The sequence below is a fragment of the Apodemus sylvaticus genome, chromosome 4, assembly GCF_947179515.1.
Source record: "Apodemus sylvaticus chromosome 4, mApoSyl1.1, whole genome shotgun sequence".
Classification (NCBI taxonomy): Eukaryota; Metazoa; Chordata; class Mammalia; order Rodentia; family Muridae; genus Apodemus; species Apodemus sylvaticus.
In genome coordinates this window covers 69,588,275-69,605,281 of record NC_067475.1, presented here as the reverse complement: position 1 = coordinate 69,605,281, position 17,007 = coordinate 69,588,275, and the positions used below count along the sequence as shown (strand labels likewise).

At 42.7% G+C, this 17,007-nt stretch overlaps 1 protein-coding gene and 1 pseudogene across 1 annotated transcript; one reads left to right on the top strand and one right to left on the bottom strand.

Annotated features, from left to right (window-relative positions):
• Nucleotides 1–846: 846 nt before the first annotated feature.
• On the top strand, nucleotides 847–2,064 carry LOC127682210 (TD and POZ domain-containing protein 2-like; annotated as a pseudogene).
• Nucleotides 2,065–9,414: 7,350 nt separating this feature from the next.
• LOC127682513 (TD and POZ domain-containing protein 1-like) lies at nucleotides 9,415–10,479 on the bottom strand. Its single transcript, XM_052178833.1, has one exon. It carries the CDS (start codon nucleotides 10,477–10,479, stop codon nucleotides 9,415–9,417), a length of 1,065 nt encoding a protein of 354 aa, XP_052034793.1.
• Nucleotides 10,480–17,007: the final 6,528 nt, after the last annotated feature.

Below are 17,007 nucleotides of genomic sequence, written 5' to 3'. Positions count from 1 at the left end.
AAGACACTCCCTTAACTAGGCCACACCTTCTACTGGAGGCCCACAATAAGCATAAAGAAGAAGGAAGCTTTTTTCTTTGGCTTCCTGCTCTCATCTAAATAGCAAGCCCATTCCTTCACTGGCATTAGACCCTTCTTCTTAAGAATTCCAGTATATACTGAAGAACACCTGAGACTTCACACCTTGTGGAATAAGTAAATACTGACTGTAGTCATTGTTATATTAGCTAGACCTCAGCCTGTATGTTATTCTTCTATATTCTCTGTCTATTTACATAAAGGAATTCATTCTGTACATTCTCTATAGGACCCTGAAAATACAACACACTTGAGATGAGAATATATAAAGTTTTACAGACTTTCCTATCCAGAGGTGGATAGAATAGCCCAACTAGTGGCCACTGACCTAAGAGTCACGAAACTCAAACACATACACACACATAGAAATTCCAGTGTTTGGGGGAAAGAGAGAGGGGGGGAAGAGGGAAAGAGGGAGAGATGGAGGGAGAGGGAGAGGGGGAGGGAGATAGGCAAAGAGAGGGAGAGAGAGGGAGAGAGAGGGAGGGAAAGGGAGAGGGAGAGAGAGAGAGGAAAAGAGAGGGAGAGACGGAGAGAGAGGGAGAGAGGAAAAGGGAGACGGAGAGGGAGACAGAGAGGGAGAGAGAGAGAGAGAGAGAGAGAGAGAGAGAGAGAGAGAGAGAGAGAGAGAGAGAGAGAGAGAGAGAACTTAGGGAAATTGAAACTAAATTCCAAAGTATACCTATAATCGTGTTCAATAGGATGAAGATTAAATAACCTCTGGTGTTCTCTCAGGTCAAGATTAACCTTCAAACTACCTCCAGCAGAAATGTCAGGGGACATGGAGACAAAGAGCTGGGGCTCCACACAGATCAGTGTAAAAAAAAAAATCTGCTATGAGTGGACTATAAGCAACTTCTCATTTTGCATGGGGGGAATTCAGAAAAGGATTTCAAGCCCAGTGTTCTCATTAGAGGCCAATGAAGAAATAGCATGGTGTTTGAGAGTACACCCAAACGGGGTTGATGAAGAAAGCAAAGATTACCTGTCAGTTTACCTGGGGTTGCTCAGCTGTCCAGAGAGCCCAGTTTGGGCAAAGTTCAAATTCTGGATCATAAATTCCCAAGGAGAGAAATGCCAAAGTATGAAGAACCCCAATGTCGTAACCTTTCAGCAATACGAAAAGTGGGGATTCAAAAAGTTCATCCTTCTAGGTTTCCTCCTCTCCCATCAGCAATGGCTTGTCCCTGAAGACCAGCTCAGCCTCTGCTGCAAGGTGAGCATAATAGGAGCCATCTTTCCATGCCTGGACAGATCATGACACCTGCAATCAAGGAGCCAAGACAGATGTTGACAGATGACCTAGCAAAGCTGTGGGAGAAATCTCTCTTCAAAGACTGAACCCTATTGGTAGGTGGCCATGTATTCAGGGCTCACAACGCCATCCTAGCAGCTTGTTCTCCAGTTTTCAGAGCCATGTTTTAACATTAAATGCAGAGAGCCTAAAGAACCTTGTTGAGATCCATGACCTGGACCCTCAGGTCTTCCAGATGATGTACTTCATCTACTCAGGGGAAAAACACCACACCTCAACAGCAACTCCATGGCCACTGGTGTGCTGGCAGCTGCTGACAAGTATGGCCTGGAGGACTTGAAGGTCATGTATGAGGATGCCCTCTTCAGGATACTCTCTGTGGAGAAAGCTGCAAACACTCTCATCCTGGCTGACCTGCACAGCACACAGTGACTCAAGAATCAGGCCCTGGATTTCATTGCACTTCATTTCTCTGAAGTCTCTGAGAACTCAGAGTGGAAGGCAATGTTGGAGTCACATCCCTATTTGGCGGCTGAAGCCTTCCACTCCCTGGATTCTGCACAGAATGTTTTCTTTGAGCCCTCACTCAAAGGCATAAAGAGATTTTAGGAGCTAGTCAGATATGACCAACACCTGTCTTCCAATGGCAGCACCCAATGTAGTTACCAATGACTTCTGGTTAGAGTACAGTATTGCTGGAGCATTTACACTGCATCTGCAAGAAAGCAGCATGGTGGCTCAGAATTTAAAACAGCTCTACTATGTTAAAATTGCAGGTGTGAATGGCAGAACAGGAGTCTCACACAATCTAGATGATATCTGCCCTGTTGAAATTCTTGTTTGTTTTTGTCTGACATGATGGAAACTGGGATTCAAGTTAGGTGCTGACCATAAATAAGCACAGCCCAAAGGAATTTCATTGGGGGAAACTGTATGGACTGATCCAAACAGAACAAATGACCAGGGCCCAAAGAAAGGGAGATATCAAACATGAATATTTATTTATCTGAGACTTAAATGACAATGAAGACTTTTTAAAGGTTCAGTTTGTGGGAACTCAGCTGCAAAAGGAATTACTGCTCTGTCAGAGAACTGTGGTTCAGTTCCCAGCACACCCAGGAGAGTTTTCAACCAACTGTAACTGGTCATTCAGAGGATCTGAGGCCCTTCTCTGGTCTTCATGGCCACAAACAACTCTGTAAACAAAATCGTAACCCAATAAAATATAATATGAATAAAACATTTGAAATCAGTCTGTGGATTCCAGAGATGTTTAGGTTCAGAGAAGTCACATATAGTCCAATCAGCCCTGATCAGGTGTGGATATTCGTGGAGACTATATTACCAGAATTACAAACCCATTGTCTTTTCTTGGCATCTACATTAGCTAAAAGCTCCATCATCATGCTCTTATGATGACTAAGAAGTGTAGACCAGTGTGGAGGAAGTCTCCTCCTCCTGGGAGAGAAGTGTTTGTTGGTCAAAGCATGCAAAAATCTTTTATTAATTTTGAAAACATTCAAAGAGATTTATTCATTATGTATTCATATTCCCTAGGCCAGTAGTTTCTCATCTTCTCAGTGTTGTGCCCCCTTAATACCGTTCTTCCTGTTGTGGTCAACCAGAACCATTAAATAACTTGTTGGCTACTTCATTACTGTAGTGTGGCTCCCGTATGAATTATACTATAAAGATCTGATATAGAGGATATCTGATATCCAACCCCCATGAAATGGTCAATACTCCACCACAGAGGATGAGGGAGCCACAGTTTGAGAAGCATGGCTCCAGGCCATGCCTGCCTTCATACCAGCTAGACTTCTTACAGAACTTCTTGTACTAAAGTTCTACCACACCTAATTCCACAATCTCAATTAACCTCTGTACTGCACCACCTGTGGGAGTCTTCACTGACCATTCTTTTTATATCTTGTGGATGCCACAGATCTTTCCCTTCTAGCCTCCCTACCCAACTCTATGCTCTGCCCCAGGCTTTAAGTACAGCTTGCACCCCTGCTAACACAAGTGTCACTCTTTCCATGGTAACAGAAGGGTAAGGGCAGAATTAAAACTTGTCCTTTGCTTTCCCACTTACTATTTCCCCAATCCTATTCCAAGATTTATAGTGGGAAATTTGATGTGTTTTTTTTTTCTGTCCTGTAAAGCACCAAACAAGTGGATCACAAGACCTTCTCACCCATCTTCCTATAGCTGTTCAGCTGTTAAAGTGAATAGAATCCAGGCATGGATACACTGCTCCCATGTTCAGCCTGCCTGGAGTGAGAGGAAGTTCCCAAGGAATTAGCACTAGAACAATGGAAAGTCATGCCACGCTCAGCTGATCTGCTGAAGTTGTTACTTCAATATTCCTAATTCTGCTCCCTTTATGCTGACATCTTACAACCATCACAGACCGTCTTCATCAGGCTCTTATGTTCACTTGGATAATTGTTAACCTTGACCAAACAATCTCATCCATCAGGCCAGCCACATGGCCCCCACCTGAAACTTGCTTCCCATTTTTATAGTTTGACCTGGAAGATTTGTTGTATCACCAGTTAGACCCCTCTGTGAGAAAATACCTGTCAAAACAATATTTTTACATGCACCCAGAGCATCAGGTCCATCAGAGAGTCTGTGAAGGAGCTTCGGACTACTACTGTGCACAGTGGGGTTATGAAAGCACAGGTTCTACTGGGACTCTCACTAAAATCTGATTTCATCAAGCTAGTTGGGCTACCAACAAAAGAATACAAATGGAGGGACCCATGGCTCTGGCTGCATATGTAGCTTAGAATGGCCTTGTTGGAAATCATTGGGAGAAGTGGCTCTTGGTCTTGTGGGGGTTTTATGCTCCAGTAGAGGGGAATGCCTGGTCAGGAAGGCAGGAGTAGGTGCATGGGTAGGGGAGCACTCTCATAGAGGTAGGGGGAGGGGAATGGAATAGGGGGTTTTCGGAGGGGAGACTGGAAAGTGGATAACATTTGAAATGTAAGTAAAGAAAATATCCAATGAAAGAAAAGAAAAAAAAGAAGAAAAACCTTCACGCTTCTCTCATGCATATTCACCTTATAGCCACCTGACACTCAGCTTCACTGAAAGAAGAAAACAGGCCACTGGATGGGATTCAGGCTATATTTGGGGATGTAGAGCATGTACAAAAAAAGGAGTTACGTATGCATACAGATTCCAGGGTAAGCAATAGAAATACTCTCTTCTCTATCCAACAAGTTGTTAGACAGGTTCTGGCTGGCTATTGGGCCCAATAAAGTCCTTGCAAGGCTGGACTTCAGGCCCTAGCCTCTGCCTATGACCACACCTACCCTAACATAAGTGTCACTAAGTTTACTCGCTTCCTGTCTCAACAACCCACTCCACAATCATGACCCCTGCATTTATGAAAGCTTGTTCCAGATAATTGACTCCTCCTGTCCTGATTTGACATAGGACTGTTGGTTATGCTTAAATGCCTAGCCCACCTACTATGATAGAACAGCTCTCCCTGGAAACTATTCACAGACTACAGAAAGTACTCAGTGTACATGGCAGCATTCAGAGAGAGGTAAGCTCACCCTTCAGTAACAGAAGAAAGCCATTGTAATGGGAATCAGATACCCTCAGAACGTTCACATCTCTGCAATTTCATTGTAACTCCTACCAATTAAGAATATGAGTGCCTCTTGCTTCCAGAGGATGATAGGTGGGCTTGTGCATCAGGACTTACCCCTTGCAGACATTCCCTAGTTGTAAATGTATCATCTGATATTGGTATCCTGGCACAGTAGTTACCCCAATAACCTCCCACACAGGGGAAAGCATTCCCAATGAATTAGACTCTGTAGATCACCAGGTGAAAAGGGTTGCTGCACCTGTTGTGGTGTTCTCCACCTTGCTTGGTATAGGAGTAGCTGGTACAGCTGGCACAGGAACTTCTGCACTAGATCTTCAATCTACCAGGTGAACAAACTGAGAGACAGCAGCCTCACAATCATCACATTAGATGCAGAAAAAGCCTTTGACAAAATCCAACATCCTTCTTGACAAAAGTCCCAAGAGACAGGGATGTAACTGAATATAAAAAAGGCAGTTTAGAGCAAGCCCATAGCCAACCAACATCAACTTAAATGGAGAGAAACTTGAAAAATTCCACTAAAATCCAGACAAGGTAAGGTGGTCTCCTCTGTATATATACCTATTAAATAGGGCACTTGATGTCTTTGAGCAATAAGACCACTGAAGCAGATCAAGGGTATACAAATTAGAAAGGAAGAAGTCAAATATTGTTATTTGTATTAACATGAGGGTAGACATATGTCTCTGCATGGGTCTAGAGGAGGTGCCGGAGCTGAATCGGGGAATTTTATACTATCTCCTATCCCTGAGTGAGATGTTCTCTCTAACTCATAACTGCCTGGAAATGAAAAATTATTTTTCCAGCAGATTTACTCTGGTTATACAAAGAATATTTAAGAGTAGGCCAGCTCTCAAGGAGTTGATGGCCTACACAAATGCTGAATTGTACTTTTTAATTTCTCTCATATGCTTTGTTTAGTCATTTTTCTACACTTTTGCTTTTATGTTTTGGTTCATGATTTTGTGTTTTATTGACTTTATGCATTTGTGTGTAAGTGCATGTAAGTTTCATGTGTGTTTTCTTTGTTTTTCATCCTGGTTTTGTTTTTCTGCTTGTCATCTAACTGGAAGGAGTGAGACCTGAGCAGTACAGTGAGTAGCGAGATGGGGAGGGACTGGAAGGAGATGGGGAAAGGCAAATTGTAATCTGAATATTTTGTGTGGAAAACTCATTTTCAATAAAAAAGAAAGAAAAGCAGGGCCTCTGTAAGGTGATTTTGTCATATGCTAATCCTTAGGAATAGGAAAGTACTCTCATACAAAAATTCAATCCAGGAATCCCAACATGTTTCTGATCAAGCAAGGATTTGGAGATTGAGAAAGTCCTGCTTAACCATGGCTTTGAGGCCTGCCTTGACTGTCGAGCTTCTACCATATAAAGAGTAAAAGAGTATAAAGGAAGTGAGGAGGTCCTTGCCAATTGGCTCTTCTACCATTATATCCCTAGAGCAGGTATCATTTATGAAGAAATGCATGTGTTGATCCTTCCTGACCTTCACACTGTAGGAATAAATTCCATGGTTTTAAATTACACAGTATAATGTAATTTATTATGCCAGAATGGTATTTTTTCTTAATTCCAATAACACAAGATAGAGCTAGTCAGCAGATACAAAAACCTGCAAAAATTTCCAATAGAGGAGACAATAAAATATTTTCATGGACTCCCAAACTTCTCAATATTCGTAATAGTCAGGGAATGGTGTGGACACAACTGTGTGGGAAGATGGAGAAACTATAGGGACAGAGGCTGAATTCCTCATTCCAAAGACTGATGCTGAGAGGATGAACCTGAAAGAAGAGATTGTGGTCTGTTAGCTCTGTATCCCAGATTCCTCAGAATTCACTTGTCAAGTTTCCCTTCAACTCGACCTCATGCTGAGGACAACCACAGGTGTGTAATCAGAATCAAATGGGACAGGGCCTGAGGAGATGACTGAGCACTTGGTGCTCTGGCTGCCAGTCAATAGAACCAGGTTTCATTCCTAGTAGCAATGGGCAACTCACAAAAGTCTAGCTGTCAGTCTCATGGGATCTAGTGCCTTCCTCTGGATTCTGTGGGTAGCACACATGCAGATAGGCATGCAGAAACAACACTCTAAACATGAAGTAAACCATTTTTCTAAAACATTGATTGAGGCAATAGAGATCCACAGGAGGGAGATAAGGTTTTGCTCAGAATTGGGAGAACCAGCCAAGTGTACTGGCTGGTTTTGTGTGTCAACTTGACACAGACTGGAGTTATCACAGAGAAAGGAGCTTCAGTTGGGGAAGTGCCTCCATGAGATCCAGCTGTGGGGCATTTTCTCAATTAGTGATCAAGTGGGGAGGGCCCCTTTTGGGTGGTACCACCACTGGGCTGGTATTCTTGGGTTCAATAAGAGAGCAGGCTGCGCAAGCCAGGGGGAGCAAGCCAGTAAGGAACATCTATTCAGGGCCTCTGCATCAGCTCCTGCTTCCTAACCTGTTTGAGTTCCAGTCCTGACTTCCTTTTGTGATGAACAGCAATGCAGCAGTGTAAGCTGAATAAACCCTTTCCTTCCAAGCTTGCTTCTTGGTCATAATGTTTGTGCAGGAATAGAAACCCTGACTAAGACACCAAGAATATGAGCAAAAAGGGTACGTTTATGTATTTTATTTTATTCTCTCTTCCTGATATTTGGTTACCACTTAATTTAATGTCCCTAATGGCATTGCACTAAAACATAACCAGAGGGGATCTACTTAGAAACACTTCTTATCTCATTCTGAAAGTTTTGGAAAACTACTATTTTTTCTCCCCAGGCATCTGCTCCTCCTCCTCCTTCTTTAATTAAGCATGAATTCTTTATTAATACTGTATAATCTGAGTGAGCAGTGTTTCCCTCAATTCTTCTAGTTCTTTCCCACGTCCTTTCCCATATGGATCCTCTACATTTCTGTCTGTCATCAGAAAAGGACAGCTGGTACAGATCCATGGAGGCCATGGGACTGCTGCCTCAGTGTCTGTGAGTTAAAGGGGATTCAAAGGGCATTGTCTTCCCGAGAATCTCCATTCCCTGTCTCCCTCCCTGCTTCTGATCATCTTCCTTAGGGCTCTCTGAACTATGAGGGCATGGATTTAAGGGAAACATCTCATTTACAGTTGTGTGTATGAAGATCTTTCTTTGTCTCTGTCTCTCCAATGTCTCTGTCTCTGTCTCTCTCTGCATAATGTCTGGGTGTTAATCTCTGTATTTGTTCCAGTCTGCTGCAGGAGGAAGCTTCTCTGATGAGTGAATAAGGTATTAATTAAGGAGATTATTAAGATTAAAGGATTATTGGAAGATATTTTACCCTTTTTAAAGAAGACCAGTAGTATTTTACAGGTGTTTTACTCCAGTTCACTGGGTTATCTATCATCTGGTTTGTTTTAGTTGGTGTTCTGGACCAAGGACTTGTACCTCTGCTCCTTCCCCAGCCGGTTCTCCCTCAACAGGTATACAGGCCTGCAAATCTGTAATGAATAAATCCCTTTGGATGTTTTCAAAACATTTAATAGATTTTGCATGCCTTAATCCACAAACACATCTCTCCCAGAAGGATTAGACTCCCTCTACTATGGCATAGTCTTCTCAGTCGTCATAAGAGCATGAGGGTGGAGTTCTCATTTTCCAACATTAAATTCCAAGGAAAAAGACCAAGGGTTTCTAATATTGGTAGGAGAGTGAGGGCTCTGTTCAAACATCCACAGCTGAGCTAGGCTGCTTGGTCTACATGTTACTTCTCTGAAATAAACATCTCTGGAAACAACAGACTGATTTCAAAAGTTTTATTCATCTTGTATTTTATTTGGTTAAGGTTTTGTCTACAGAGTTCTTTGTGGCCATGGAGACAAGAGGAGGGCCTCAGATCTCTGATTCACCAGTTTCAGGTGGTGAAAAACTCTCCTGTGTGTGTAGCGAACTTAGCAAGAGATCTCTGAGAGAGCAGTAATTGCTTTTGAAGCCGAGTTCCCTGAACCTTGAATGTTTAAAAAGAAACTCTTCATTGTCTTTCCTTCACTGATGAGGAAGCAATCATGGTTGATTTCTCCTTGCCAATGGCCACAGTCATCTCTTCTGTTCAGTCCAAGGCAGAAGTGTTTCTCCAAAGAAACACAGTTGTTCTCTGCCTAGGGCCAGCTCTAAATTGAATCAGTTTTCAAACAATCAGACAAATTCAAACAGGAACATTAACATCATAGATGTCATGTAGAGTGTCCCAGACTGCAGTGCTGCCTATTGCACACCTACCATTTCAGTATGTATAATATATTGCAGGTGTTTTAAATCCTGAGCCACCATGCTGCCATTCCTCTGATAAAGTGAAAATGCTCCCTCAATACCATTGTCTAAGCAGAAGTCATTGGTAAAAAAGCTGGTTGTTGCTGTTGCAGAAGAGGTGCAGGTCACAGCTGTCCATCTTCTGAGATCACTTTAGGCATTTAAATCATGGCTCCAAAGAAGGACACTGTGCAGAAGCCAGGGAGCAGAAGGCTTCAGCCACCAAGGGGGGATGTGACTCCACCAATGACTTCCACCCTGAGGTCTTAGAGACCTCATAGGCAAAATCTGTAATGAAATCCAGGGCCTGAGTCTTCAGCCACTGTGTGCTGTGGAGGTCAGCCAGGATGAGAGTGTTTGCAGCATTCTCCACAGAGAGGATCCTGCAGAGGGCATCCTCACACATGGCCTTCAAGCCGTCCAGGCCATACCTGTCAGCAGCTGCCAGCAGACCAGAGGCCATGGAGTAGCTCTTGAGGTTTGGTGCCTTCCATGTGTAGATGAAGCCCATCATCTCCTGGAAGACTTGGGGATCCAAGTCATGAATCTCAACGAGGTTTTTTAGTCTCTCCTGCATTTCATGTTCAAACATGGCTCTGAAAACTGGAGAGCAAGCTGCTAGGATGGCCTTGTGAGCCCTGAATTCATGGCCACCCACCAATAGGGAGCAGTCTGTGAAGATGGAATTCTCCCAAAGCTTCCCTAGGTCATCTGCCAACACATGCCTTGGATCCTTGATTGCAGGTGTCATGTTCTGTCCAGGCATGCTGAAGATGGCTCCCGCTATGCTCACCTTGCAGCAGATGGTGAGCTGGTCTTCAGGGAGAAGTAAATGCTGATGGGAGAGGAGGAAATCTCGAAGGATGAACTCTTTGAATCCCCTGTGTTGGTATTGCCAAAAGCTTACAACACTGGGGTTCTTCCTACTTTGACATTTCTCTCCTTGGGAATTTATGATCCAGAACTCAAACTTTGCCCAAACTGGGCACACGGGACAGCTGAGCAATCCCAGGTCAACTGACAGGTAATCTTTGCTTTCTTTATCAACTCCATTTGGGTATACTCTCAAACACCATGCCACTTCCTCATTGTCCTCTAATGAGAACTCTGGGCTTCTAATCTCTTTCTGAATTCCATCCATGCAAAATGAGAAGTTGCTAATGGTCCACTCATAGCAGATGTTTTTTACACTGATCTGTGTGGAGCCCTTGGCTTCCATGTCCCCTGACATTTCTGTTGGCGGTAGTTTGGAGGTTAACATTGATCTGAAAAGAAGAACTAGCATTTATTGATTCTTCATCCTGATACATACAATTATATATACTCTTTAGATTTTATTTTAGATTTCTCCTAAATTCTTTCTCTCTGCTGTTTTTCTCTCTGTCTCTGTGTAACTGTCTCTGGTTCTCTGTGTCTCTCTTCCCCCCTCTCTGTCTTCTCTCTCTCTTTCTCTCTCTCTCTGAGTATATATCTGTGTGTGTTTATTGAACATACAGAATTAATTCCTTTATATAAATAGAAAGAGGATATATGAGAACAACATAAATTCAACTAATATAACAATGACTACAGTCAGTACTTACTTAGTCCACGAGGTTTGAAGTCTCAGGTTTTCTTCAGTATATGCTGGTATTCTGAAGTAGAGTCTAATGCCAGTGAAGAAATGGGCTTGCTAGTAAGATGAGAGCAGGCAGGCAAAGACACAAAGTCTACTTCTTCATATGCTTATATAGGCCTCCAGTAGAAGGCGTGGCCCTATTAAGGATGTGTCTTCACGTCTCAGCTTCTGGATTAAAGGTGTTTGTTTTACTGCCTGAAGACTCAGATTAAAGGTGTGTGATTTTCAACCCTAAGAATCTGTGTTTGAACTGGATCTATCTATTTCAATTTAAGCAAAACAAGCTTTTAAAAGATGATCCCTCCATTTTATATGTTACATGAGTCCACAGGTAGTCTAGACAAGAAGAGCCATCACCAGGGTACTTTGCTTACTGATACTTCAGACTTCCATAAATGAAGGTATCATGTCAATATCTGCAAAGCTATTATTTACTCCTGTGCTGGTTTTTACACTGATTTCTGCCATAAACCTGATCAGGGAAGGGATGTTTTCCTTAACTGGTCAAGAGTCTGAGTGTTCACCAAATGGAGGGCATGTAGAAGAGCTCCTGTATGGTGGTCAGGAATCAGAGCCCCAAAACTCTGAAGATGTCTTTCTTCTTTCCTGTGTGTTATTCCAATCAGAAGCACAGACCTTGTGATCACTCCTCCCAATTTGGTCGGTGGTAGTCTTGTACTTCCCTCCTAGGAAATCCTTCTTCAGAGCCAATTAGAACAGTGGTTCTGGAATATCATAAATGCTTCTCTTTCTGTTTCTCTCTGTCTCTCTGTCTCTCTGTCTCTGTCTGTCTCTGTCTCTGTCTCTGTCTCTCTCTCTGTCTCTCTCTCTCTCTCTCTCTCTCTCTCTCTCTCTCTCTCTCTCTCTCTCTCTCTCTCTCTCTCTGTGTGTGTGTGTGTGTCTTTCTGGTTTTTTGAGACAGGGTTTCTCTGTGTAGCCCTGGCTGTCCTGGAACTCACTTTGTAGACCAGGCTGGCCTCAAACTCTGAAATCTGCCTGTCTCTGCCTCCCAAATGCTGGGATTAAAGGTGTGTGGCACCACTGCCTGGCTGGATTATCCTTTTTTCAATTTTTATTTTATTAATTTTCATCTGAAATTCTGCCTCACTGCAGTGCTCCCCTCACAGTTTTTCAGCCCTCCCCCATCTCCTTTGCCTCTGAGAGGGTGCTCCCCATGCATTCCCCCTCCCTGGGGCATTAAGTCTCTATAGGATTAGGCACATCCTCTTCCACTGAGGTCAGACAATGTATGCCTGTACTTCATTTGTGCTTGGGGCATCAGACAAGTTCATGTATGCTCACTGGTTAGTGGCTTAGTCTCTGGTGGCCCCTGAAAGTCCAGATTAGGTGATACTGGTCATTTTTTTTAGAGTTGCCATCTCCTTTAGTTCCTTTAATCCTTCGCCTAACTCATCCATAGGGTTCCCCTACTACAATCCAATGCTTAGCTGTAACTGCATTTCAGTTAGCTGTTGGTAGGTAGAGCCTCTGAGAGGACAGCCATGCTAGTCTCCTGTCTGCATGGAAAACATAGCATTAGTAGCGTATGTGTGTGTGTGTGTGTGTGTGTGTGTGTGTGTGTTCAGCCCAAACAGCATTACATGCAAATTTTCACTGCAAGTAATCAATGTTCTGGTTCAAGGATTCTGCTTTCTGAAACATCATAGGAGTGGCTCCTCCATGACCTCCAGAAGCTGGTAGATGGAGTGGATTGTCAGGTGAACCATCTCAAAACATTGGCTTCCAGTGTGGATTGCAGCAGAGTGAGTGAGCCAGGTTTTGTGTTCTGGCTTTTAGCCATTATTTATTTTTTTTCAATTTTACTTAAATATCTTCTTTATTTATATTTCAAATGTCCTCTTTGCTCAATGCCCCTCTGAAAACCTCTATTCCATCACCTCCCTCTGCTCACTAACCCACCCACTCCAGCTTCCCTGACCTGGTAGGTGTACCCTGAGGCAATGAGCCTTCAAGGGTCCAAGGGTCTCTCCTCTCATTGATGTCTGTTCAGGCTGTCCTCTGTTACCCATGTGTCTGGAGTCATCGTTTCTTCCATGTGTACTCTCTCATTTGTGCTTAAGTCCCTGAGAACTCTGGGCTTACTGGTTGGTTCATATTGTTGCTCATCCTATGGGGTTGCAAACACCTTCAGCTCCTTGGGTCCTTTCTCTAGTTCCTCCATTGAAACCCTTTGCTCAGTTCAATGGCTAGCTGTGTGCATCCCCCTCTGTATTTGTCAGGCACTGGCAAAGCCTCTCAGAAGAGAGTTATATCTGGCTCCTGTCAGCAAGCACTTATTGGCATCCACAATAGTGCCTGGGTTTGTTAACTGCATATGGGATGGATCCACAGGTGGGGCAGTCTATGGATATCTATTCTTTTACTCTCTGCTCCACACTTTGTATTTCTTCCCATGGGTATTTTGTACCCCTTCTAAGAAGAATCAAAGTATCTACACTTTGGTCTTCTTTCTTCTTGAGCTTCATGTGGTCTGTGAATTGTATCTTGGGTATTCTGAGCTTCTAGGCTAATATCCACTTATCAGTGAGTTGGTCTTGAAGTCCTCTATCAGCCTCACGCAATGTGATTTTAAATTCAAATCTTGCTCTGTGGTATATTCAGTTATCCAGAACTTGCTGTGGTGGGAGAACTGGCTTCTGATGATGCTAAGTAGCCTTGGTTTTTGTTGGTAGGGTTCTTGTGCTTGCCTTTCACCATCTTGTTACTTTTGGTGTTACATAGTTCTGTTGTTTCTGTGTTTCTGACTGGAGCTTGTACCTCCTGTGGTCCTGTAAGCCTGTGTCAGAACTCCGGGAGCCCAGCTCTCTTCTGGTGGGACCTGTGCACAGAGGGCTGTGGAGCAGCCCCAGCTCCATGGTACAGATAGCTCAACTGTTTTTTTTTTTTAAAATAATTGCTCAACCTCTGTCATTGTTTTTTCTTTCATTTAATGTTTGTGTGTTTGTTTGTTTGTTTTAGATATTAATTTATTTATGAAGAATGACATCAATTCAAATAAACTTATTTTCCCAGAACAGCCCCACTGTGTATCCTAGGGTACCACTTCAGTTTAGGTTCTTCTGCCTCTGTCTCTTGAATATCATTTTCAGGGCACCTCTTTAGCTTCAGAGTTGATCTTTTGGGGAGTTATTTTTTCTTTCTTTTTTTATTTGATGTATTCTTTATTTACATTTCAAATTATTTCCCCTTTTCTGGGTCCACACTCCCCGCAAGTCTTATAAGCCCTATTCCCTCTCCCTGTTCCTCCAAGACAGGGTTTCTCTGCGTAGTCCTGGATGTCCTGGAACTCACTTTGTAGACCAGGCTGGCCTCAAACTCAGAAATCTGCTTGCCTCCTCCTCACAAGTGCTGGGATTAAAGGCGTGCTCCACCACCACCTGGCTAACATAAACTTAACTTCTGTTCCCCTCTGCATTGGTGGTCATTAGGCAGGGGGTGGTTTTGTAATCTGGGGGTACAGGTGTGTTGGTGGAATAACCTGGTCTTGTTGAGGGTGTAAATTGAAGATGCTGGTCTTATTGGAGATTGGCTTAGAGAGTGAAGCTAGGCTTAGGTTTTGTTGAGGGGCAACTTGGAAACTAATGCTAGGTGCCAGGATGTTAATTTGAACAGATTTTTAAAAATGGAGTCTGAACTTCAAAGATTTGACCATGCATCAGTAATATCTGCATTCTCTAGTCTTACTTTTTGGTGTTCAAGTTTCTGATCCTGGATAACTATTCTTGTTAGCTAAATTGTATCAATGAATAATGTGGATTTTGTAATTAATACACACCCCACAGAAAGCAGAAGCAAAGACAGCTGTTGATCTAGCTTTTATTAATTAGGCAGCATATTAAAAACAAGCCTGCAGAGGGTTTAGAGGTTAGGGAAATGTGTTTGAGAGATTTAGTGATAGTGGCAGAGAGAGTATTTAATAAAAGAAGACTACAAAAGAGAAAAAAGTTAAGTGGCCAGAAGCAACAGACTCCAGACTCATCAAAAAGTCTGTTGGCAGTCAAGGAAAAACCAGAAGACTGCAGGAGGTGCCTAAAACAGATAGTTTCAGAGGAAGGAGGTAAGGGGGCCCTGAAGACCCTGAGGGGAAGTACAAAGTCTAAATGGAATAAAACACAGGAAAGTATAGAGCCATCTTCAGAGGTTTGGGGCTCTGATCCTGCCCACCATACAGGAGCTCTTCCAAATGCCTTACATTTTGTGAACACTCAGACTCCTGAGCAGTTAAGGAAAGCACCCCTTCCCTGATCATGTTTATGGTAGCAATCTGTAAGACCAGTGCATGTGTAAATAGTATCTGTGCAGAGATTTACATGATCTCTTTATTTATGCAAGATTGTCCCAAATAAGCAAAGTATATTATTTGGTGATGGTTATTCTTCTAGTCTGCACTTATTGTGGACATCCAAAAGTAGAAGGCATGCCTTTTCCTTTTTTTTTTTTTTTTTTTTTTTTGGCTTTTTTCAAGACAGGGTTTCTCTGTGTAGCCCTGGCTGTCCTGGAACTCACTTTGTAAACCAGGCTGGCCTCGAACTCAGAAATCTGCCTGCCTCTGCCTCCTAAGTGCTGGGATTAAAGGCATGTGCCAGCAGTGCCCAGCTAATTTTTTTTCTTAAGTTGAAGTATATAGATCCAGTTCTAATACAGATTCTTCTGGTCGAAAAACATACATTTAATCTGAGAAAAACATATACCTTTAGTCTGAGTCTTGAGGCAGAAAAACACATACCCTTAATCCAGATCTTCAGACTAGAAGACACTCCCTTAACTAGGCCACACCTTCTACTGGAGCCCCACAATAAGCATTAAGAAGAAGGAAGCTTTTTTCTTTAGCTTCCTGCTCACATCTCAATAGCATGCCCATTCCTGGATGGAGCTAGAGAACATCATACTAAGTGAGGTAACCCAGACTCAAAAGGTGAATCATGGTATGCACTCACTAATAAGTGGATATTAACCTAGAAAATTGGAATACCCAAAACATAATCCACACATCAAATGAGGTACAAGAATAAAGGAGGAGTGGCCCCTTGGTTTGGAAAGACTCAATGAAGCACTATTTGGCAAAACCAGACCGGGGAAGTGGGAAGGGGTGGGTGGGAGGACAGGGGGAAGAGAAGGGGGCTTATGGGACTTTCAGGGAGTGGGGGGATAGAAAAGAGGAAATCATTTGAAATGTAAATAAAAAATATTTCGAATAAAAAATATTTCTATGTTGATTGAAAGTGGAGTTATATTTTCTGGTAAAATTGAAGAAGTACATGAAAAACAAAAAAAAGAGCATGAGGGTGGAGTTCTCATTTTCCAACATTAAATTCCAAGGAAAAAGACCAAGGGTTTCTAATATTGGTAGGAGAGTGAGGGCTCTGTTCAAACATCCACAGCTGAGCTAGGCTGCTTGGACTACATGTTACTTCTCTGAAATAAACATCTCTGGAAACCACAGACTGATTTCAAAAGTTTTTTTCATCTTGTATTTTATTTGGTTAAGGTTTTGTCTACAGAGTTCTTTGTGGCCATGGAGACAAGAGGAGGGCCTCAGATCCTCTGATTCACCAGTTTCAGGTTGTGGAAAACTCTCCTATGTGTGCTGCGAACTTAGCTAGAGTTCTCTGAGAGAGCAGTAATTGCTTTTGAAGCCGAGTTCCCTGAACCTTGAATGTTTAAACAGAAACTCTTCATTGTCTTTCCTTCTCTGATGAGGAAGCAATCATGGTTGATTTCTCCTTGCCAATGGCCACAGTCATCTCTTCTGTTTAGTCCAAGGCAGAAGTGTTTCTCCAAAGAAACACAGTTGTTCTCTGCCTAGGACCCACTCTAAATTGAATCTCAGTTTCCAAAAATCAGACAAATTCAAACAGGAACATTAACATCATAGATGTCATGTAGAGTGTCCCAGACTGCAGTGCTGCCTATTGCACACCTACCATTTCAGTATGTATAATATATTGCAGGTGTTTTAAATCCTGAGCCACCATGCTGCCATTCCCCTGATAAAGTGCAAATGCTCCCTCAATACCATTGTCTAAGCAGAAGTCATTGGTAAAAAAGCTGGTTGTTGCTGTTGCAGAAGAGGTACAGGTCACAGCTGTCCATCTTCTGAGATCACTTTAGGCATTTAAA

Bases quoted from the DNA above. Each gene is read 5' to 3' on its own strand.
- LOC127682513 (XM_052178833.1), bottom strand. From the start codon at position 10,479: ATGTCAGGGGACATGGAAGCCAAGGGCTCCACACAGATCAGTGTAAAA.